We start from the raw sequence: 23100 nt of genomic DNA, 5'->3' as shown, positions 1-23100 counted from the left end.
TTTGCTCTTTCTACTCCATCTCAACTCCCCCTAAGATTTGGTTAGCCTTGTCTGGTTCTACAAGTGTTTTCACAGACATTGCCTACTTTGTTTAGCTGCTTTAATTTTAAAAAAAGTTAAAGCAAGTTGTTTCCAACTGTTGAGCTTCTTTAACAGTAAAGGAGGAGGGCAAGAAAAGTTCTGATGATTATCAAATGCCAACCAAGCCTGGGACCTCAGGTAAGGACCAGTGGGGAAAATGAAAGATGAAAGTAAAGATCAGGGGGGCAAGATATTTGATTCATGAGGTGAGAGAACACGAGTATAAGATGGGGGTACCATGGAGGAACTACTTAGCTTGCTTTATTAAAATTAGCCCTGGCTGGTGTGGCTCAGTGAATTGGGTGCTGGCCTGAGAACCGAAGAATCACCAGTTCAATTCCCAATGCCTGGGGCATGCAAGAGGCAACCACACATTGATGTTTCTGTCTCTCTTTCTCTCTCCCTTCCCCTCTCTCTAAAAATAAAATAAATAAAATCTTCACAAAAATTTTTTTAAAAATGAGACATGGTATAGAAAATCCTGGAACACCAACCAAGTGAACCTAAATAAAATCCTCAGCCTCAGTTCAAATGTGGTTGGTGACTTGTGGTGTACCTCCCTCCAAGTGGAATGCCCTGGGGTCTGCATAGAGACTCAGGGGCACTGGCTGATGAAAACCATTCCCTAGGGAGTGACGAAGGGAGCCAAAGGCTGCAAGCTGGCAGCCCTCAGCTAGGAGCCACCATCTCCAGAGTTGTGGGACCCTGAAAGGAAAAAGAATGTCTTCATTCCCTGACCAGAGGTGCTTGGTAAAAAGAATCTTAAAGAAAATGTTTGATGAAGTATTTGTTGACCAAAGTTATAAGGATTAGACATTAATCTTTCCATAGTGATTATATCTTGTCATTTTCTCCTAATTGCTGTCTCTGGTTTGGAGTAAAGTGGAGAGGAATAAAAGTGGCATTCTTTCCAAAGTTCACAATCATTGTTTCAGAATAGACTCAGTTTTGTCCAGACAAGATTGTTTTCACCGTATCCTGTGCTATCTAGTAACCTTTGCTTCACTGGAGCTCAGAATGCTACTGATCAGTAATGGGGGTCTCATTACTTAAATGCCAGAATTTTAACAGAAATACACACACAGTCCAGTATGCACACACAAATAGGGGCAGTGTCCAAATTTATTATAAAATCAGAATCATTTACTTCAAAATATAACCAGGCCATTATTTGGGGCCATCTCTTTCACTCCTTCCCTGCCCAGATCTTCACTTCACCTCCCTTTGATCCCTCATCTTACCTTGCTGCCCTGTCTATTTTCTCTGTATCCTGTACTCTTGACTGTCTTCTCTCTGTGGCTTTTTGGTGCTCATTCAACCTTCCTCTAATGTTTCTTCTGTTTCTTTCTCTATAATAGCCAACTTCCTTTCAAAGATTTTCCTGGACCCCGAGCCTTGCTGAACCCACACACACAAACTTTTAGAGATAGAGTTTACATTGTATGATTGTTTCACTATGGTTAGGCTTAATTTATTTGCATAGAAGATATGGTTTATTTGTTTTCATTTTGCAAGAGCTGAAAGGTGTGTATTTTTTTTGGATGGGTATTATTGAGACTTCATTGGTGATTTCACTTTTAGGAAAAGAAATCTATAAAAGCAAAGTAATAAGAATGATAAAGCACTGAGCCCAGAAATACTCTAATTGGCTAGCAAATTATGAAAATACTATTTATCTTCTTATGTCTTTAACACAATACAAATAATTCATGCATTATTTGTTTAATTAATTAATTACTACAGCAGGAATTAAAATTGGCCATATGTTAGCTATTCAACTGGGAAAGAGATTTGGAAGTAATTTGTTGTTGTTCTGAGAAAGTACACAATGAAACACTGATCTATTATTATGTATTAGATAAACCATGCTATTGCACCCAAAGTATTTAACAACCAAGTATAAGAATGTTTTCTGATAAACATGGATAATGACTGATCAATCCATCTTGGTTAGTCATCTCTCTTTTTATTATGGAGGGTGTGTTTTTAATTGACAGAAGACCTAGAGAACATGATTTCCGGAACTTCCTCAGGGATGAAATTTCTCCTTAGAATTCTGGTGGAGAGGTAAGGGCATTTCTGAGCACTCTTCATCTGTAATGCGAGCCAACCCTCGGAATGGCCAATATCTGCTCTCCCCCACACATGAGAGAGGCTGACAAACATTTCTCTTGTTGTCTATGGGCTGCATCATAATGACTGAGACTTGTAGTTCTTCAAACCTACTAGAAATGTAAACAGTAACCCACTCCAAGGAAGAGAGCAACAGAACTGTGTTGAAACTTGCTGTAAGGGAGTTTCCCCTGCCAACACCCCAACACAGTTGCCTATGCCACTGCCAAAGCCTGCCCACACATTTTTATCACTTGAGAGGAAGCTTCTGCTCTCTGTTAATATAGAGTAGCTGCGTACCAGAAATAAGACACGTTGATTTTGTAAACAGCTCTCAATTACCCACACAAATGGAGGAAGTGTCAATGACATGGAAAATGGAAAAAATATTTGCCCTACACCTTGACCCATGTGGCACTGAAAAGATAAAATTACAGTCTTTTTGGGAACTAATGAGCAGTGGTGACTTAGCAATACTTTCGCCCTGTTGGGAGCAGGACTCCCATCCGGGACAAGATTAGCTTTAACCCTTGAAGGGCTACACACTCCACCATGTTATAAAAATGGTATTCATTTCTTTCTGCATTGTTTTGGTTGCAAAATAAGAATAATATATTCTGCTTAGTCTTTCATGGTTTCTTTTCACTGCTAGGGTTTTGCCTCCAGCCTGCGGGGCTGATGAGAAATAAAAATATTTTGTGTTTATATGAGAGCTCCTTTATAAGGTTGGAGTCTACCAGAATCCTCACAACTTTTACAAACTCTTTGTGATTCATCACATTTTTGTCACAGCAAGAGTAGTACCCTGTTCAGCCTTGTATATTGTGTATTTGACATTGTGTATTCTGGGTCTTGTTGTTTTAGAAAATCATATATATAAATAATTTTAACTTTTCTATATGTTTAAATTTTTTAAGAGTTTACTTATTTATTTTTAGAGAGGGGGGAGGGAGAGAGAAAAAGAGGGAGAGAAACTTGGATGTGTGGTTGTCTTTTCCATGCCCCTAACTGGGGACCCAGCCCGCAACCTAAGCATGTGTCCTAGACTGAGAATTGAACTGGCAGTCCCCTGGTTTGCAGGCCGGCACTCAATCCACTGAGCCACACCAACCAGGGCTAGGTTTGAATTTTTTTTAAATAAGTTGGGAAAAATGACACAAAAAAAATTACCTATTAGTTGTGAAGGCTTTGGCTGTATAACAAAAAGTGAAGAGTCTCAATTTACCTCCTAATATTACTCCCCTCCCCAGAGATAACCACAGTTAACAGTTTGTTGTGAATGTTTCCAAATTAGTTTCTTTACATTTAAAAACATACTATACTCATATAATTGTTTAGGTCTTTATTTTTATGCAAATTGGAATCATACTATATTAATATAACATAATGGCTTCCTTTTTATTTTTTTATGGTTTTGATTTTGGAAAGAAATTATTCTGAGTCAATCCATTGTGTATCTCCCATGTTTTTTTATCTCCCATGTGTATTTTCATGTTTTTAGGTAGTGATTTGTTAGATGTGGTGGCTTCCTTTAAAAAAAATTAGAGCAGTTTTAGGTTTACAACCAAATTGAGAGGAAGAATTAGAGATTTCCCATATATCCCCTTTCCATACATGCATAGCCTCCCCCATTATCAATATTCCTCACCAGAGTGGTACATTTGTTACCAAGGATGAACGTACACTGACACATCATAATCACCCAAAGTCCATAGTTAACCATATAGTTTACTGTTGGTGTTGCACATTCTAGGATTTGGGTAAATGTACAATGACATACCCATCATTATAAAATCATATAGAGTAGTTTTAGTTTCCTAAAAATCCTCTATGCTCTACCTACTAATCCCTTCCTCCAACCTCAGTCCTGAGCAATCACTGATCTTTGTTTCCATAGTTTTGCTGGTGGCTTGTTTTTGGTTTTTATTTAACAAAATATCTTGGACAACATTTTCTGTCTCTAAATTGTTTATCAATAGCTGCAAGGTATTCTGTAGTATGGATATACTTTGGTTTATTTAACCATTTTCCTAGTGATGAACATTAATGTTGTTTTCTAATGTGTGATTTTCTCCAGAATCCAACTCTCCCAGCACTGAACTGTTCTGTTGAGAATGCTCATCCAACTGTTTCTTACTATGCTCGTCCTCAAGTGGCATCCTACAATACTTACTACCATAGCCCTCCTCACCTGCCACCATATTCTGCTTATGACTTTCAGGTATGTTTTGAGAAAAAAAGAACTATCCATTACCCTTGCTCTCACTCATGCTCTCTTGTTCTCTCTTTAATCATGGAACCTCCCCAAGAGGTATGAGGTAGCCAGGCTTTCTATCCCTGATGGCTTTTTAGCAGCCTGTGTGTACCACTGACTATAAGGACTACATAGGCAAGCAAAGACAGGAAGAATGGGAAGGGTGAGAATGACACAAGAAGGAACAGAGAGATGGAAGAATAAGAGAGAGGAAAAATAGGATCAAGGTGTCTCAAACTGCCTTGACCTATACCAAGGAGAAGATGGTATCGTTACTACTTCACCATAGACCCTTGTCCAACAGTGGCTTTTTCCATTTCTCTGCCACGGGGTGAGGCCTAGTCCTGCTCCTTAGCACAAAGACATTCTGAGCCACACAAGGGATTTAATCAAATCTGTAACAATCCTTTCTTTTTCTCCAGACTTCCTAACTAGGACTACACAGAAAAAAATTCTTTATAACAATGTCTTCCCATTTGTTGTCCTATTACCAAGTAGGTCAGTAATAGTGCTACCAAATTTGCACTTTCCCCAGACTAAGCACAGAAAAACAGAACCAAAAAAGGCACTTAATTAAAATGGACTTACTGTGTGCAGAGAACTTAACTAGACACTTCGGGAAAACAAATGAAATCGTCCTTTAGACATTTTCAGTGATGGTAAACCCTTGACCACAGAAAAGTGAAATTACACTAAAATCTGGTTAATTCAAAATTTGGGAACCAAAGGCAACATCTTTGAAGGAATGGAGGATCATAATGAATTTACTTCTATTGACTAAGAGTCTGTAAATGCTCCAAGGGGACATAAAACCATGAGTATTTAGGGGTACTTCCAGTTAAACAGCCAGTTTACAAATGCAAATCCCTTGGACTACCTAATTTCAGCTTCAGATTAACAAAATAATTGAAACTGGAAAAGGCTACTTAGTTGAACAAAGCATATTTTTCTTTGATTTAGATACTGTTTGGGGAGATGTAGAATTCTGCAATAGTAATACGGTTGACCCTTGAACAGCACAGGTTTGAACTGTGCAGGTCCAATTATACATGTATCTTTTTTCAAGAAATACACAGTTGGCCGTCTGTATCCTGGGATTTTGCATCTGCAAAATCAACCAATAGCAGATGGAGAACAGTATTTTCTCTCTACCACTGAGAATTTACAAATGTGGATGGATAACTGTATGCATTGTCTTATGGCATTTCATGTAAGGGTTTGGGCATCCAAGGATTTTGGTATTTGTGAGAGGTCCTGGAACGAATCCTCAGTGGATATGTCAAGAGACACCTGTACATATAGTGTGAACATGGACTTGCTCGCTATTATAAAATACAGTACTAGAACAAGAAGTTGTCCATTAAAGCTTGGAACATATAATGTTAGAACTTGTTTTAAAACCTACTTATTCACAGGTAAACAATTTAGGGAACTTGTTACCCAAATAGATGATGTAAACTGTGAAACACAAATATATTCAAAAAGTGCATAGATAATTTCATTGGTAAGAGAGGCAAAAGAGGAACCCTTTAATAGAATGCAAGGAAGTTGTAGCTAACACAAGGAGGGTCACCATTCTTTTGGGGCCCCTATAATAAAAAGTCATCCTGAGATACAGGGGCAATACATGGGTTTAGCCAAAGAGGCCACCTCCACTTTTTTATATCAAAGTACACTATATAGATTATATTGATTTTAGGAACATTCACTTTATAATGAGCCCCTTAAATAGAAACAATAATCTCCCTAGTGATGGTTGTTGCAAACTCTAAGAAGCCCCAATTCAGCATATGGAGCTTTCTCTCTCTCCCTTATTCTTCATTCAAACACTACCCCAGGGATGAAAGCGAGATTGACAATGCCGGTGGTGACTCAGGCTACTGGGTTTCCATTCAGTAATGTTTGCTTTGTGTTTCCATGTGCCAGCCACTGTGCTAGAAGCTGTGGATAAAGAAACTGAATGAGGCATAGGCCTTGTGTTATGAATGAGACATAGTCCCTAGCCTTGAGGGAGTGCTAGGGGACAGCAATGGGGACAAGAGTAAATAGACTGTTACCAAGAGTGTTATGGAAACCCAGAAACAGGGTGCCTAACCCAGCAAATGGATCCAAATATAGCCACCTCGCCCTAACCTACACTATGGGCTTGTAGCAGGGTCTCCAGGGATTTGAGGAGGCCTCTACTTTTTAATAACAGCTGCCATACATTGGACACTTACTATGTGCCAAGTACTGTGCTAAGAAGTGTTTTACATATATCATCTCACTTATTCCTTTGAAGGAAGAATCCTTGTCATTGCTAGTTTTAAGATGAGATGACTAAGTCAGTGAAAGTAAGTGACTTTGGCAAGGAGATGGTAAGGGAAAGAGCAAGGATTTGAATCCAGGTCTGACTCCAGATATTGGTTTGAAGGTTCTTTGGAAAAGCTGTAAATTTGAGCATCACCCAGATCTTTCCCCCAGTTAATTTTAAGATATGTATACTTTCTACTGGTATAATTATGAGATTCCTAATCATAAGTCATAAAGGGTCTCTTATTACATTATTAAATTGCTCAACACTACAGAGACTGCTGGGACTCATATCTCTCCAGGTTCTTTCCCTAGGTTCAAGCTGTCTTTTGTATTTCCAGTTCAGAGACTTTATAGTTGTGTGGTGGGGATTGGAGAGGGATGTTAAGTGATTTGTTTCCCTATAGAACTTAAATGGTGTTTTGTCCCAGTGTTTGAGTTGAGCTTGTTTTGTTTACTACATGTCATTCCCTTATAGTTTTATAGGAGGAAATACCAGTCTTTACTCAAGAAAGCCAATAGGAAAGAGGAACATCTGCTTATGTTCTCAGATAGATAGAAAGCATTTAGCAAAATGTATACTAGCTCTGACAATAAAACCACCAGAATCATCCTTAGCAACAAAAAAAAATCCAGAGCTCTTCTCAGATTGTAAAAGGGCTCAAATTATAGCAGGAAAGCTGACCTTTCTACATTTTCTCCTAGATGAGTTCACCATTCTGTTCATTCCCAAACAGGACTATTTATGTGACTTAAAGTTTGAAGACTTCTTCTTCCTTTTTACCCCAAGGCTGGTAGAAGGAAGAGAAGAGAAGGTTTTGTTTGAACCCCTCAGAGTCATATGCTTACTAGGTATTTGTTCAGTTAGGAAGCTTGGGAACATTTCTTTGTGTCAGACATGAGTGAACACTTGGGTCTGGTCAGGTGGTCCTGAGGATGCTGTGAGTGCTGAGCTTGGAGAAACAACACTTTTTCAAATATTGGGCTCCAAGGTGTCCTTGCTTCTAATGAACTCTCCATCCCCCAAGCCAGGAAGGAGATAAACTAAGACTACATTTGCTTTCCTGCTCAACTCCCCAACACTCACTTCTCTTGCCCTTCACCTTCATTTTCCCATTACCTGTCCTTTAGCTTCAGCCAAGTAGTCTAAAGTCTTTCAGGTCAAAAGCATCAATTTCCACCTCTGCTGGTAAAATCAACCCAGTGTAGCTTTATATAAACCCCCTAAGGATTCCAGCCATACTCCCAGTCTCGTCTGCTGGGTCAGTCCCCCTACTTTAGTCTAATCATGGACTAATCCCTTTCCTGTCCATTTGGTGAATTTCCTGTCCAAGTTTAGCTTAAAACAAAAGCCTAAGCCTATGAAAAATGCAAGTACCTCTGTTTATGCTCTTTATTCAATCACATGAGGGTATATACTAGATTTCATCTTAGCTGTAAAAAAAATGACCCATTATAAATTGGAACTATTTAATGAAAGGCTTGCTTTAGTCCTGGGGGAGGCAGTGTATAGTACAGGTTGCTGAGAGCCTTAGAAAGTGTTGCTGCTGACACCCAACTTTTTCCCTTTATTTCTTTTCTCCTGCCAAGATTTTTTTTATTCTCCATATTTCTCTGGTTTCTGACTCCCGTTTTCCTTCCTTTTCCTTTTAGCCACTCTTCTGTCCATCTCCCCTGGCTTTGCTTTCTGGGGCAGAAACCAATGGGGGAATACAAAGACCAGGAGATTCTGGATTTTTCCCCTGGGGACACAGCATCTCTTGCTGGTAACTTGTATCACCCAGTCACTGTCAGGGCTATTTTCTGAGTCACTGCCTCCCAGTGCTCCTGAAGAGGGAAGGCCACTGTGACAGAAATGTACATTGGTTCTGTAGGTCAGCCATCCTGCAGAGAGGGGGCAGGCTTAAGATGGAAGAGGGGAGCTGTGTGTGTCCTGAAAAGGTGATGCTCCTTTTCTAGTGCCATCAGCCTGTAGGCAGCTCAGGAAGTTTGAGCTGATTAGACCTAGCAGTAGGCTCTTGAGATGCTTTTTATGCTTTGTGGTGTGCAAGGATTCAAAGCTCTGCTCCTCTGAGCTGCCTGCCTTGTTAGTAAAGTTGACTCTTAGGCAGGAACCAAAATGCACCAGGCCAATTCCCCAGCTGCAACAAAGCCAGATCTTTCCTAAGGTGCCTGTCTGTTGCTAGGAAACTATGCACTGGTACTGTGGGCCTTCTCCCCACCCCGCCTCCAACAACTCAAACCCCAAGGGTGTGTGGACTGCAGCCAATGAGCTCTGTAGCTCTGCCAGGAACTCTTCAATTTCATCCTTCAGACTCCCAGCATCCTCAAAGGAAGTGAAAATCATCCCATCCCTTCCCCCCTAATACTTCCCAAACATGAAACTGAGAAGTGAAAACCAAAGGCCGTTATACCATCCCCTTTTATTATCAAAGTGTGCAACTGCCACCCACAGCAGTTGCTGCCCACAAAAGCCTTTAAATGCCTCTCAGGACAGAACTGCCTGTAGCTCCACTGTAGGAAACTCACCCCTCCCCTCTGTGGCTAGGAACACATAAAAATGGCCTCCCATCTTTTACCATCCTGGAGCAGGATTTAAAAAGGCAGAGGACCACACCCCCAGCATTAAATCTGGTCCCTGGTGGGTTTTTGCTCTCCTCTCTCGTCAAGTGGTCAGTGTTCTTAGTTGAAGAAAGCAGCAGAAAAGGAGGGAGGAAGAGAAGGAAAAAGGGTTCTGGAGATGGAGTAGAAAACTAGGATATCACGATACTGATGTGATTTAGGCAGTCTTAAGAACATACATTTTCTTGGAGGAAGGAGAAAAATTGAGATTTTAAAAAGGAATCTGGCTTGTCTTGAGTCCACTGCCTAAAGTTGATTTGCCTTGAACAGCTCTGCAGGTTGTATGACCCTGTCATTCCTTCATTCAAGATGAAACAATGGAAGGGGCAGAGCAGGAGGGGAAAGATTGTAGCTACAGTCTCTTTTCAGTAAGGCATAGAAACTTGGGCAGTAGTCAGGACAGGGGATGAAGAGAATCAGCCAGCTGATCTCAGGCTCCAGAAACCTCATAGTAAGGCTGACTCTAGAGTGCCCCAAGCATGGAAAAAGGACATGATCTACTCAGACTCTGGCCAGCAGAAGAAAGTAAAGGTGTGACCTCCCCTAACAGTACTTGAACTCTTGAGAAATTTTGGTGTTAGTGGGTCTTTTTTTTTTTTTTTCAAATATACCAGTTCCTCCTAAAGTTGAGACACAACAGAAAATTACCATTCTCCAGCCCTGTTTGATGGCTTCTGTTTGGTTTTTCAGAGAGCCTAAAACTGGCCTCTTGCCCCTTGCTACCCCAGTAGCCCCCTCCAGCCTTCAGGCCTCAGTTATGCTCCACTGTTGTAGCAAGGCAACAGTCTGCATGAGGTGTGACCATATTCTTTGAAAATAGATATCATTTTTTTAAAATATGACAAGTTCATCTTATATAGTCCTGAAGTTATAGTCACTCATTAAACACTTATTGAATACCTACTACTTGCCAAGCTCTGTTCTGAGCTCTGGGGGATACAGCAATGAACAAAACTGGCCAACTCTCCTTAAGCAGGAAAATCATTAGGGTTCAGGGTATACATGAGCCAGGCAAAGAGAAGTGGCAAATGACTCCTAACATGCCAATTCCCTAAGTATTTCTTAAATTCAAAACCACTCCCTTCTCCAAGACCACCAAAGTTATACAACACAAAGTAAAATGGAATCCTGAGTATCTTGGCAACCTGAAAGATTGCTCTTCCCTTTTATCCGTACCTTTGTTCTTCTTTGCTTTCAAACCTACCCTGCCCTTGCTAAGATGAATTTAAAAATATTGTACTTAGATTAAGACTCCAGATCCAAGAAAGCCACTTAACCTCTCTGACCTTACTTTTTGTTTTGTTTTATTTATGAGATGGGCTCTGTAATACATTCTTACTGCAAAGAGTTTCCTAGGTATTAATGACTTAACTTCAAATGTTCTTAAAGCCCAAACAACCTTTTTGAAGACTAGTTGAGGTGCTATTTCCATAGCTCAGGGAGAAGTATTGAAGGCTTGGTTTATAAACATGGAAAAGGGCTTTAAAATGAGAGGTAGGAGGAGTCCAAGATATCTCTGCGTGAGCTTTATAACCTGAGAGACTGAGAGAAAGTGGGACCAGCCAAGTTTCATGCCCTGCGTTAACTCTGTGAGGTCTTAGGAGCTCTTTGTTGTTCCAAACAGAAACAAATTTGGTCCAAACTTATTTTTTTTAATAACAACTAACTTCGGGGAATTGCAACCTCACTGCCCAAAATGATGTTTTATTTTCATTATACAGCATTCTGGTGTCTTTCCATCCTCCCCTCCTTCTGGACTTTCTGATGAGCCCCAGTCTGCCTCTCCTTCACCCAGCTACATGTGGTCCTCCAGCGCACCACCCCGTTACTCTCCACCCTACTACCCGCCTTTTGAAAAGCCACCACCTTACAGTCCCTAAAGAGGAATGCCTGCTGGCTATTGGAATTGTTGTAGCTTTTGTATTTCTGCTTTAGTGGAAGTGTTTAGGATACACGATTTAAAGTGTGATTCTTATGCATAGTTTTGAGTTTTACAATGGCCTGCCAGGCTAGGGAAAGATAGAAATGAAGCTTATTCATTATCAGTGCCAAGCAGGGGTAGCTAGGCTGAACTCAGGACTTCCAAGAGGAACACTGCACATGCTCTAAGGCTGGGGATCCAGTCAGCAAGAAGCTTATCATGTTTGGACATGCATTACCCTATGGCTCTGCTTCTGTATTCAGAAGTTTAGTTGCCATCTGTTTCATTTGGTGTAAATTGAGTCTTGTCCTCAGGCCCTTAGCAGATTGCTATCCTAGTACCTCAGTTGAAGTACCTGGCTTATATAAGCTCTATCTTTCCCTGCCACTAAAGTCAGTTCCTAAGGAAAATTTCCCAGATGATGGGGCTGCATAGTAGTTCCAATGTAGAGACCTGACAAGGATTTTGTTTGCTTGTATCTGGATGTTGGAAACAGCTGTCCCCATCTCTTACTCCTTTCTTCTCTCTATGAGTATTGTAAAGGTTGCTGTTGTGATTATTCAGCTTGGCTTTTGTTATTGGTACCTCCCAAAGGGAAAAGTGCAATATTCCCTCAACTGGTGGGAAACAGGGTTGATTGCTCCAGAAGCATTGGAATACAGAGTGCAACACATGAGATGTTTTAAGTAGATCTGTTATACATCTGATAACTTATGAGACAGTGGTTCCACTACATATTGCAGTATTACAAAATACATTTGCTACAAACATAAATCTTATAGTTAAAATTCAGAGTTTAAAATGCTAGATTAGGTTCTTGGGTCGTGACATGAATTGTTACTAATCTTTGTGACTATTTAATCTTCAAATATTGTGCTTCAACCCCAGCAAACCGCACGTATCTTGCACCCTTCCCCAAAAGAATCATCTGTGTTTTAATGCCACTGCTCTTATTGGTCCCTTTTCCTGCTGAGACCAATCATGACAGTGTTCAAGATTATGGAATTGTTACAATGCTGCTTTAAATCTGCAAAACCTCAAATGTAGCCAACTTGACTTCTTAAGTGTTATTGTAGATTTAAAATCCATCTGGCACATTGTGGTACACATTTGTACACTTATTTTAATCAGACATGGCTTTAAACCATCAACTTGATGGATTTAACATTTTGGCACACATACCTTCACTTCAAAATGAACACTTTCATTGCAATCTTGTTACCCCAAGAATTGATTTAAAGAAAGATAACCCTACAATCATGTCATGTAAAAATACAGGGGCTACAGGAGGGTACCTAATTAGACAGTTCTGCAAACAGAACACATACTGGAAAATTTTCCAGCCCATTTCACTACCTCCCAACTCTGATTAGAGGCAGCAGGCAAATGCTGGTGCTCCCATCTACCTTGCAGACATCCAGCCATCAAGAATTATCAAGGCACAACAAGTGCACACACTGTTCACAGTAAATGTTTGCAAGACATTCAGTTTAACTTTCAGCATCAAAAATGATGTCTTATCCAGATTTCAAATCTGAAAAACTATAATCCTTTCTGTTAGGTAAAGTACTATTATTTTCTATACTTCTGAGCATATTAAAATTTATTGGATTTCAAAAAGGGACTAATAACCAATTGACTTACAAGACAAATATCAACTTGTAATACTCAATGAAATTTTTTGCTGTTTACACTTTACCTTTTGCTTTAGTGACTGTGTATGACTTAGTTTTTTAGAAGGCACCATTACATAGTATGTATGTCCTACATTTATCACATTTCTTAAAGTGTTAAGATTCTATGACTCATTTCTATGTATTTTTCTTACTTTACAAAATAACTTGAAACAGTACAGATTTTGTAACACTTAATTTGAGCAGCTCTTTTTATTACATTGAATTATATGAAGTGCATGTTACCTTAGAAAAATTAATATTTGCTGCTTTACTCTTTTGCAAAACATTTGCTGTAATGAATTTGTATTTCCAATATGTACCTTGACTGCATTTTGTAATATTTACTGCTTTATTCTTAATTCTGCTTTAAAGTAATGAACTGGGCATGAAACATTAAAATATCAATCCAGAATCTATATAAACTGGATGTTGCTTAAAATCTTTATCACTGCCATGTTGGAAACCCAGACTGCTTTTGTGATGTTTCAAATAAAACTATCCTCCTCCTTATCTACTTATATATGTCTTCATGGAATCCACAAGTGTCATAAACACTCTAAAGTAACTATTTTCAACTGGTGTGCTGCAAGAATTTTTAAAATACACTTTTCCCTTAGTTTTTCAAATTAAAAAATGACAACAGCCAACACAACACCCATCCGGTGTGAATGAATCAAAATTATACCAATTTTTTTTGCCCTGGCTGGTGTAGCTCAGTGGAATGAGCGCAGGCCTGTGAACCAAAAGATGATGGTTTGATTCCCAGTCAGGGCACATGCCTGGGTTGCAGGCCAGTTCCTAGCAGGAGCCAGTTCCCATCGGGGGACACATGAGAAGCAACTATACAGATATTTCTCTCCCTGTCTCCTTCCCTTCCCTTCTAAAGGTAAATAAATAAATAAATAAATTTTAAATTATACCTATTTTTTGTCAGATCAGCAAAAACAAAACAAAACCAAAAACAAACAAACAAACAAAAAAACAGGGTCCGGCACAAATCACACCCCTTTTTTTATTACAAAATCATAAGCATGTAATTCTGTAATATAACAACATCACACTGAAGCACACCATATGACATTTTAGGTGAAATGTTCAAATTAAAACTATAAATGATTACATCCATATTTTTACCCTACCAACTACATTCAAGCAGGCATTACATCTGCCGGACCCTGTATATTTTTTGGTGTGCCATAAAATTTTAGTAATTAGTTTATGTGTGCTCTGAGATGAAAAAGGTTAAAAAACTACTGCTCTAAAGTGACTGACAGCAGCTGACTTACTTTTCACTACTACGGTTCAAGATACATTGGGCATGCAAATAACCAACATATAAACCCAATGGAAAATTTTGTAATGCCATCAGAAATATAGCTTAAACTCTTGCTATAAAAATTGAAAAACAGAATACAAAGGTCTATATAATCTATGAAAAATAATCTTGTAAAAAGTGCACTCAAAAATCAGAATTAAATCATTTTATTTCTGCTGTATGAAGATCTACGAACTAATATCAGGTAACAGTTAATGAAAAGTGGAACTTAAAGTCATGATAGGGAAGATTGTACAAGTATGAATATTACAGCATTAGGTGTAAATGAACACGGTTTCGTATGATTGACAGAGGTGAGGAAGCCAGTGCTGTTGAATTAGCAATTAATTCTTAGACTATGCATGCCTTGACCATACAAAATACCTTGGTGTTTTTTACTAATTTGTTTTATCTTTTTGGTACAACAGGAAATAATGCAGCATCAATTCCTCATAGTAGTTACATGTGGGGAATCATTACCACCAAAATGATAATGCTCATTTAAAATATATTTTAAAGTGAACCTTGTAAGATTGCTGTGGTATTTAAAAATTTTTGCTTAGTTTGAGCAGTTTCACTTTGTCATATCTTTATAACAAATTGTTATTTCAAACAGTTCCTATCCAGAATATTTACAAGTAATCTATCATACGAGCAAATTTGAAGCCAACTTGCGAGAAAAAGTGAAGTTCAGTAGCCAGAAAACTAAGTATAAAATAGGAAAACCCCATGATAAGTTTTAAGCAGTGTCTTGCTCCAGATTTTCAACCCAATAAATATTGGAAGTAAAGACTGTTAGCCCCAAAGGAATATTCCACGTGAATTCCAAACTTTAAATATATAAACTTCTAGAAAAACTGAAGACCCGGACATACATGCAATTAAGAGTCTTCTGGCAAAAATACAATTTAATTTTCCAGTTTTCCTCCTCCCCCAGAAACTCCAGAAGATACCTTCAGTAGGCACAGTTTAAATTCCATACTCAGGATTTACATACAGCACAGCAGCAGTAAAAAATTATACCCATATTACTCAGACTGGATAGTTTTCCATGATAGAATTCCTGGTTTATCATACCAGCCTTGTACAAACTACCACGTTTTATGACGACAAACTAATTTACCTAGAAGTTAAGTCTGAAAGGTCTGGAAGCTCTGCTGGCATCAGTATCATTCACACTTGTGGAATTATGTCTAACTGGTGAAATAGCATTAATGAAACCCAAATTTCCACTGAAAATATTTCAGAATGCACCCTATAGCCAAAGAGTAATGCTATCAATATCTACACAGAAAGGAAACACATTGTGAGTCCAGAGATCACCAAGTCTTAAGTTATAAAGTAATTTAAAATTTTCCAAGGATTAATTTATAAAATGGTTGTTGAAGGTCTAGACTCACAGAACATAAAACAGATGCATATCATTCTAGTCCTTGGTAAGCAAGGGATTATTTTTTCTTTCTCCTTGTATTATTGAAAATACTGATGGTAGCATGATACCCTCAGCTACCAACTTAAGAAACACTGAAAACATTACCTTCAATCCAGCTTACCATCAGGAGAATGACATATATGTGAGAAATTACAATTAAAGCTTTAAGTTCAAAGTCAAGAAATAGACTATTTTTTAAAAATACATGGTTAAGGAGAAAGAAAATACCTATGTTGAATTAAGCAATACTTAAGCAAAGTTACACATGACTAATAACTATGCACAACAATCTTTTTCAGTATCTATTAAATTTTTTCCTTTGCAAAGTCATTTACAGAAGAAGTTCAACAAGTTAATCCTGTTATAAATGCTAGGCTATATTTTCCAACCTGCTTCCTTTTAGTTCTAGCACTTCAATAAGTTTTCACTTTATTTTCTAAGTGTTTAAATATGTGTCATTTTAAAAGGAAGAAAGGTAGTATTTACTGTTCTCAAGATAAATGGGAATCAACAAGCCTATATTACATTCCATATATAGTCTGATTGCTATATTATTGCAGCAATTTGCAGATGGAATGGAACTTATTTTAAAAGGTCCTGCTGAAAGGAAAATACTAGATCACTGATTCAACTATTTCAAATGAAAACTTCCTATTATAGATTCTAACATGAACATTGAAAAATATATGCCAGTAGCCTCCTACCCAAAATATGTAGGAGTCTCATTTCTGCAATCTGTCATGTATAAAGATTTATATAGAATTAAAGATTTATTTTGGTGGCTTACAGATTCAAAATTTGAACATTTCCATAGGACTATTTTTAACCATAATGAGCAAAAAGGCAATCTCCATTCACTTACACTCTCTATGTAAGAGCAAAAATTAAAAAAAAAAAAACCAGCAACAGAACTTTGCATCTCCTTTAGTCTGCATTAGAGAGATTAATATTTTTGCCCACAAAGACCACATAGAAAAAGTATATATACATAGTCCCAGCCACCATTCTTTTCCATACTATGACAATAAAAGCAAGATTTAAATCTAATTAGCTAAAACTAATTCTTCGGATGAGACTTCTCTGCATGGCCATTTTCATGGGGGGAGGCAGGAGGTTGCTATCCATTTGGACTAGCGGAGCACACAACCACATGGAGACTTATTTTGAAATTTCCCAGAACTTTAGAAGTTTGTGTTTACATTTTATGCCATCTACAAAACATGACACATTTATAGTCTCAATATTAAGAAAATTGAGAATTCAGCAGTAAAGTGCTAACATAGAAGGGGAAATTTTAAGATATACTAGGGTATGCTAATAACTCCAGTTATTTTCAAAGAACATTCAGACTGCTTCAAATTCTATTCAGGAAACTATCTCTCCAAGCCTTTTTTTTTTTTGCCTCTTTTAAATGAGCTGAAAGCTAACTATATAAACAGATACCTAGGAGGTGGGACTTTTCAATCTCTACTTAAACTTTTGAATAATTTCTTCTAAAAATTATCAACAAATAATCCAACTAAACTACCTTCAGATGACATGGCAGATCAAACCCTTAATTTTCTTTATAGGTCTTCTGAAAGCCTTTCCCCTTAATCCAAAACAAAACTTTGATATTTCAAGAGTTCAGTAAGATTCTGGTATTATAAATTCAAACTCAGTACTGCCATCTGTTACATTCTGTTTAAAAATTGAATCATTTTCCTGTTGAATAAAAATATCTTCCCAGGTCATTGGTTTGTTCTGAGGAGTGGATGTGGTCCCTACTGGAGGTTCTTTCCCAGCATCAACCTTATACCCAATACCATCATCCTTCATCACAGGCACAGTGCCTGACCTATCAGAGAGGTATGCATATTGTCTGATCTGTAAAGACCTGCAGGGATGTAAACGATAAAGCTTTGAGTCTCCAGAAGGATCTTGACTATGAACTGACTTTATATGTGAAGACATAAACTGATAGTTGATGAAAGATTTGCCACAGGCCAAACATTGATACCTTCGCTCCCCTGTGTGATGAATTTCATGCTTTGTACGGTATTCTGCAAGAGGAAATACCTTCTCACAGTAACGGCAAGGATACTTCTTCTCCCAAGAATGAATGTTAAAATGTCTCCGCAAGCTTGTCAGACAGACATATGACCTTTTGCATACAATACAGATATAATAGACCCTTCCATCTACTATTAACTCATAGTGATCATCGTGTTTTACTTTCATACGTTTGTTTGCTGTCTCACTGCTAGATGTTTTTGGTATCTCATTCTCAAGTCTGGCCTCCCCTTCATCAGGGTCATCTTTAACAGGGATCACTATGTCATACGTATCTTCACCGATATTTGCATACACCTTGCAACCAGTCGATAAGCCTTCAATTTCAGTAGCCGTATCTAAAGTAATGATCTTCTGACCCTCCATTAGATGTTTTGATTCTATACCTGGATCATTAGTGTTTCTAGTAATTATATCTGAAATTTTTAAAGAATTGGAAAGTGGCTCTTGCAGAAGTGTAGGAATCTGCATCTTCTGTATCAGTGATCCATCAAAAGTGGTATTTTGAGGGATATCAGCCTGTGGGACCAAAGATGTATTACTGACGGCCGAATCTGGACTGGAGCTAATAGTGTCATCATCATCATCTATAATTTCCTCCTCCTCCTCTTCATTGGCCTTGTTTCCTGTTAAAACGGCACTGTTTGGTGTCTGCTGATTCTGCACAAGTAAATTGATTGAAGGAGGCATATGATTTGGAAGTGAAGAACTGACATTTGGTGGTGTAGTAAGTGGTGCCTGATTTAACAAAATAATGTTAGGAGTCAGATGTGTCGGGGCTGAAGATACCAGCAATTTTTCACTTCCTTGTGTTTGGCTCAGAGTTGCCTGATTCACAGGAGTAGGAAGTTTCTGAGTAGGTGTGATATTTGTTAAAGGGGGAGAGTTATTGCTAGCACAAGGTGTGACATCTGAAATAGCAACAGAGCCTGGGTTAGGCTGGACCTGTGCCACTGCACTGGTACTTGGTAAAGTTTCCTTTGCAGGCAGAATTTCAGAGCAGAAAATGACGTCATCATCATCATCATCTGAATCAGTAACAATGATCTTTTTTGTCTCATAATCTTCAGCAGATAAGGAAAAAGACTCTGTTATAATAGGCATTATAGTGGCCCCATTATCTTGGGCTTCGTCTTTTGATTTTTGTATTTCAAGGTTCTTGTCACTAGAACCAGGAGGTAAGTTTTCTGCGTTACCATCCTGAGCTGTACCTGAGATGCTTTTAACCTGTGACAATGGGACACCAAGCTCTGCTATAAATTTAACTCCTAATAACTGCCCTGATTTAATTAACTCATCAAGTAAATCTGATCTAACACGAACAATTTTAGAACTATAGATATAATTGAGAATTTCTGCAAAGATCTCTGCTCTTATAAAGCTCAGTTCAACAACTTGCCCAGCAACTGAGAAGAGCTGATGGAAGTAAGTACTAGAGGCGGAAAGAATATTCCTGTGGGCCCGGAATTTTCGGTCTTCCACAATAACGGTAACATCACAGAAGAGTCCATGGCCACGTTGCTCATTCAAGGAGTTCAGCAGACTGCCAGAGTACTGAATGTCTGTAGCAGAAATCAGTTTTCTACTCTCCATGCCTATAAGAGAAAGGGAACATGGGATGAAAGAAGATTAGGAAAGAAAAACAAAAGTACTTTATCATTCAGAATTTTAGCTACAGCACCATTAAATAGTTTGCTCTTGGCTTTTTTTTTTTAAGATTTCATTTATTTATTTTTAGAGACTGAGAAAAGGAAGGAGAAAGAGAGAGAGAGAAACATTAATACCCCAGAGAAACATCAATCAGTTGCCTCTGGCACGCCCCCAACCAGGAACCTTGCCTGTAACCCAGGCAATGAGCTCTTACTGGGAATCAACCAGGGACCCACTGAGCCATACCAGTCAGGTCAGTTCGTGCAAGTTTTAACCAAAGTTTGGCATAACTTTTTGGCTTTTATATAAATTGTTCATATGGACTGGGTTTTGGACCATTTGTCAAATTTCATGACTTCACCCTAAAAAGAAACAATCAAGTTTTAAATTGATCTACAGATGTGAACAGTAGTCTCTTCCTTTGAATCTCAAATACATGCATCACCACTATGCAATTTTTAAAAATTAGAATTAATTTCCTTAGTTCCAATTTTCATTTTTTTCTTCAAGAAGTTAATTTTTAGCTGTCTTAAAACTTTTTTGAGAAAAATCTTCCTCATGAACACATAAAAATTATTTTACCTGTAAATGAATTATTTAAATGTCAGAAAATCTTGGTGTCTGAAATAAATACTCCTCCTAAATTTTAACTTATCTTCAAGAACATATTCAAAAGCTACTCCCTGCAGCCAATGACTGAATCAGCATTTATAAGCACTGAAAAGTATTACCTCTAAACTTCCCATTATGCTTCTGTTCTTATTCAAATCACAGTGCCTCATCACCATTAAACACCTTTCAGTACCCTCTCCTTTCTTCCTCCCGTTTCTCCTTCCCCTCACCTCTCTACTTTTACAATCTTGAGGTGGAATGTTAAAGAGTGCCGAAAGAAGTAAACAAATGCAACTTAAAAAATAAGACAAAGGAAAAGGAAAGTTTACCATTTCTTAATTCTTATTTGCACGAATACATTTTGTTTATAAAGAATTATGTGCATTGGTATGAGAACTTTTTTCACAGCAAATGGGTTAGTGAAAATAAAAACAAACTTATTGGAACAGAGCAGACATTACTTTAGAAAATGGCATTTCTGTGCACCACTCGCAATGTGTTTTGCACTTCTCAATAGATATTCCCAGTAATAATGATATTCAGTGTGACACATATACATATATTAGCTGATAAGTACTTCTGGTAAGGAAACACTTTTATTGTTAATATTCTGTCCCTTTAGAGTTACCGAAATAGTACCACTGTTACAGAACTTTAAGTTATATACACGTGGAAGGCAGGGCATCTCAAATATCTTCTCAATATTTCAAAATTACAGCTTAAAAACAAAAAGTAAGTGGGAAGTCTAGAGAGCAAGGATTTAAATCATCATCAGTAATAAGGCATTGTCCATTAACAGTACCAAGGAATTCCAGGTTACTGTTAATGCATTCATCAGAAAGGGTGACCTTTGGACAGCAAGCCAGTAACCAGGTCTTCAGAAATATGGGAATTTCTAAAGAAGTCACTTTTTAGTCAATAGATGAGTTTTCTGAACACGATTTCACAATTTTTGTCACTTGCAAATGGATTTTTCCAATAGAGACGTAAGTTAAATGGATGTGTCCCGGTGACACTGGGAGTTGGTTTCATTTTGTTTAGGTTTCCTCCTCCTCCCGCTTAGGGTGGGCCCAGGAACAACACAAATCGGTCTGAACTCACCCTAAGATTTGCGACCTGACTGCAAAAGCCATTCCGCAACATTGGCAGAGAAATCCTTCACTGGGGGCAGACGATGGTGGAAAAGCCAAAACGCCATCCGCGAGGGGGGTGAAACAAACTAACACGAGGCTCCCTGCGGCAGCTGAACCCCATCTTCCTTCCTCCACCCCCTCTTCCCCATTTGCACCCAGTCGGCTGCAACCTAGGTTTTTAACCCCAATTCAAGCAAAAAGGCAGCTTCTTGCAAACACCAACGGTAGGAGCAGCACAGTGAGGGCGGGAGTAATAAGACGAGCTGGGGAAAGTAGAAGGTGGAGAAGAGGAGGGTGGAGGTGCTGGGAGGGGATGAGGCCGAGCAGGCGGCATTGTGTGCCCTGGGAAGGGGACGGAAGGGGAGGATGGGCCCGGCAGAAAGGCTCTAAATCAAAGTCGGGGCAAGAAGGAGGGGAAAAAAGCACAAAAAGGCAGGCTGAGGGGCAAGGAAAAAGCCAAACAGGTCTCTGTGGAGGGCTCCCCATGCTCCAGGCCTACCCAGGGCACCAGCAGCCCCCAGGCCCCTGACGGTGAAGGGGATCGCGCCGCGGCCTTCCTGGTTCGCCCCCTCCTTCACTCCTGGGCCCAACAAAGAAAGGACCGGAGGAGCAAAGCCTCCGACTTGGGCGCTTCCTGGTTCAAATGGGGAGAATGCACACACAGGCACGGCCCAGGGATGGAGGAAGCAGCGCGCCCCTCGCCCCTCCCGGGTCGGGTCCCGGACCTCACCTGCTTCCCTGTGCCGCTGCTTCTCCTCGTCGGGCCGCGCCGAAGGATGGGAGTCCTCCAACAACAAGAGGCTGGACTCCGCGGCTATTCGGCTCCTTCTTTAAACGTCGCTCCAGTCTTGGGCGACGTCGACGCGGCTGCCGCCTCCTGCTGCCACCGCTGCAACTGCTGCCTGACGCCGCCGACAGAGGGCACAGCGCGGGGGCGAAGCCCTGAAGTCGAAGTCTCCCTACACTTCCGAGCACATTTCGGGTCTTTCCGGAAGGGCCCCAGCTCCAGGCGCATCTGCTTCGGCATCCCACTCGGCTTTCGGCTCCTTCCGTAAGGGGCCAGAGGAAAACGAGGAAGCTCTTGGAATATTTGGCTGTTTCCTGAGAGCGAAAGAGTGGGAAAAAGGAAAGGGAAAAAATAAGGATAACGCAGTCACTGCGGTGGCGATGCACAGGGCGCTAGACACTTTCATCTAAATTCAGTGAAAGAATCTACAGCGTAAAAACTTTGAAACTGGGTTTCATTTCTTCTGCAAGTTGGAAACTGCTCTATTAGCCTGTTTCTTAGATGATAAAACAGGCTGAAATATAACCTAATTAAACAGATTTTATCAAATTGTGGTAATAAAACTACGATAATAAGATAACAAATACATTACAGTAACTATTTTTAAGAAGTCAATCTAGTGTCTGGACAAGTGCTATCTTCTCAATTAACAACTAAATGATGCAGTACTATGTTAATTCCTCAATTTCACCTATTATTTACTGACTGGCTTGTTTGATCTACACCAAATCTTATCCTAGGTTCTGAGGAATGCAAAAAAGAGCAAGCCAAGATCTCTACCTTTTCGAAAAGCCCAGTAGAGAGACACCCAAACGTGGAAGACGTTTATTTTCTTAATTGTATTTCATTGATTATGCTATTACAGTTGTCCTGATTATTCCCCCTTTGCACCCCTCCACCCAGCACCCCCCACTCCCTCAGGCAATTCCCACACCATTGTTCATGTCCATGGGTCATGTGTATAACTTCTTTGCCTACTCCATTTCCTATACTGTACTTTACATCCCCATGGCTATTCTGTAACCACCTATTTGTACTCCTTAATCCCCTCACCTCTTAACCCATTCCCCCACACCTCCATCCCATCAGGCAACCATCAAAACACACTCTGTATCCATGATTCTGTCTCTGTTCTTCTTGTTTGCTTAGTTTGTTTTTTAG

General features: G+C 39.3%; 2 protein-coding genes across 5 annotated transcripts in view; one reads left to right on the top strand and one right to left on the bottom strand.

Annotated features, from left to right (window-relative positions):
- The window catches only part of TMEM255A (transmembrane protein 255A), a 52620-nt gene extending 38308 nt beyond the window's left edge, over positions 1 to 14312 (top strand). For 3 of the 4 annotated variants that reach the window (XM_037152103.2, XM_037152102.2, XM_037152101.2), the window contains 2 exons: positions 4271 to 4414; positions 11083 to 14310. In XM_037152103.2, coding sequence (XP_037007998.1) covers positions 4271 to 4414; positions 11083 to 11241 — 303 coding nt within the window. In that variant the 3' untranslated portion in view covers positions 11242 to 14310. Of the gene's footprint in view, positions 1 to 4270; positions 4415 to 11082 lie in introns of all 4 variants that reach the window. The other variant, XM_053662359.1, reaches the window with a different exon arrangement.
- Positions 14313 to 14424: 112 nt separating this feature from the next.
- ZBTB33 (zinc finger and BTB domain containing 33) lies at positions 14425 to 21966 on the bottom strand. The gene is made up of 2 exons (XM_037152097.2): positions 21883 to 21966; positions 14425 to 19352 (listed from the first exon to the last, which is right to left on the bottom strand). The coding sequence occupies exon 2, from the start codon at positions 19348 to 19350 to the stop codon at positions 17332 to 17334; it is 2019 nt and encodes a 672-aa protein (XP_037007992.1). The 5' UTR covers positions 19351 to 19352; positions 21883 to 21966; the 3' UTR covers positions 14425 to 17331.
- Between the last annotated feature and the right edge of the window lie 1134 nt (positions 21967 to 23100).

The sequence above is a fragment of the Artibeus jamaicensis genome, unplaced genomic scaffold, assembly GCF_021234435.1.
Source record: "Artibeus jamaicensis isolate MK-2021 breed Jamaican fruit bat unplaced genomic scaffold, CSHL_Jam_final contig_240, whole genome shotgun sequence".
In the NCBI taxonomy this organism is placed as follows: domain Eukaryota; kingdom Metazoa; phylum Chordata; class Mammalia; order Chiroptera; family Phyllostomidae; genus Artibeus; species Artibeus jamaicensis.
The sequence above is the reverse complement of the archived record's forward strand: the minus strand, read 5'-3'. Positions and strand labels throughout refer to the sequence as shown.

Excerpts from the sequence above, each read along its gene's own strand:
- ZBTB33 (XM_037152097.2), bottom strand. The coding sequence starts at position 19,350 with ATGGAGAGTAGAAAACTGATTTCTGCTACAGACATTCAGTACTCTGGC.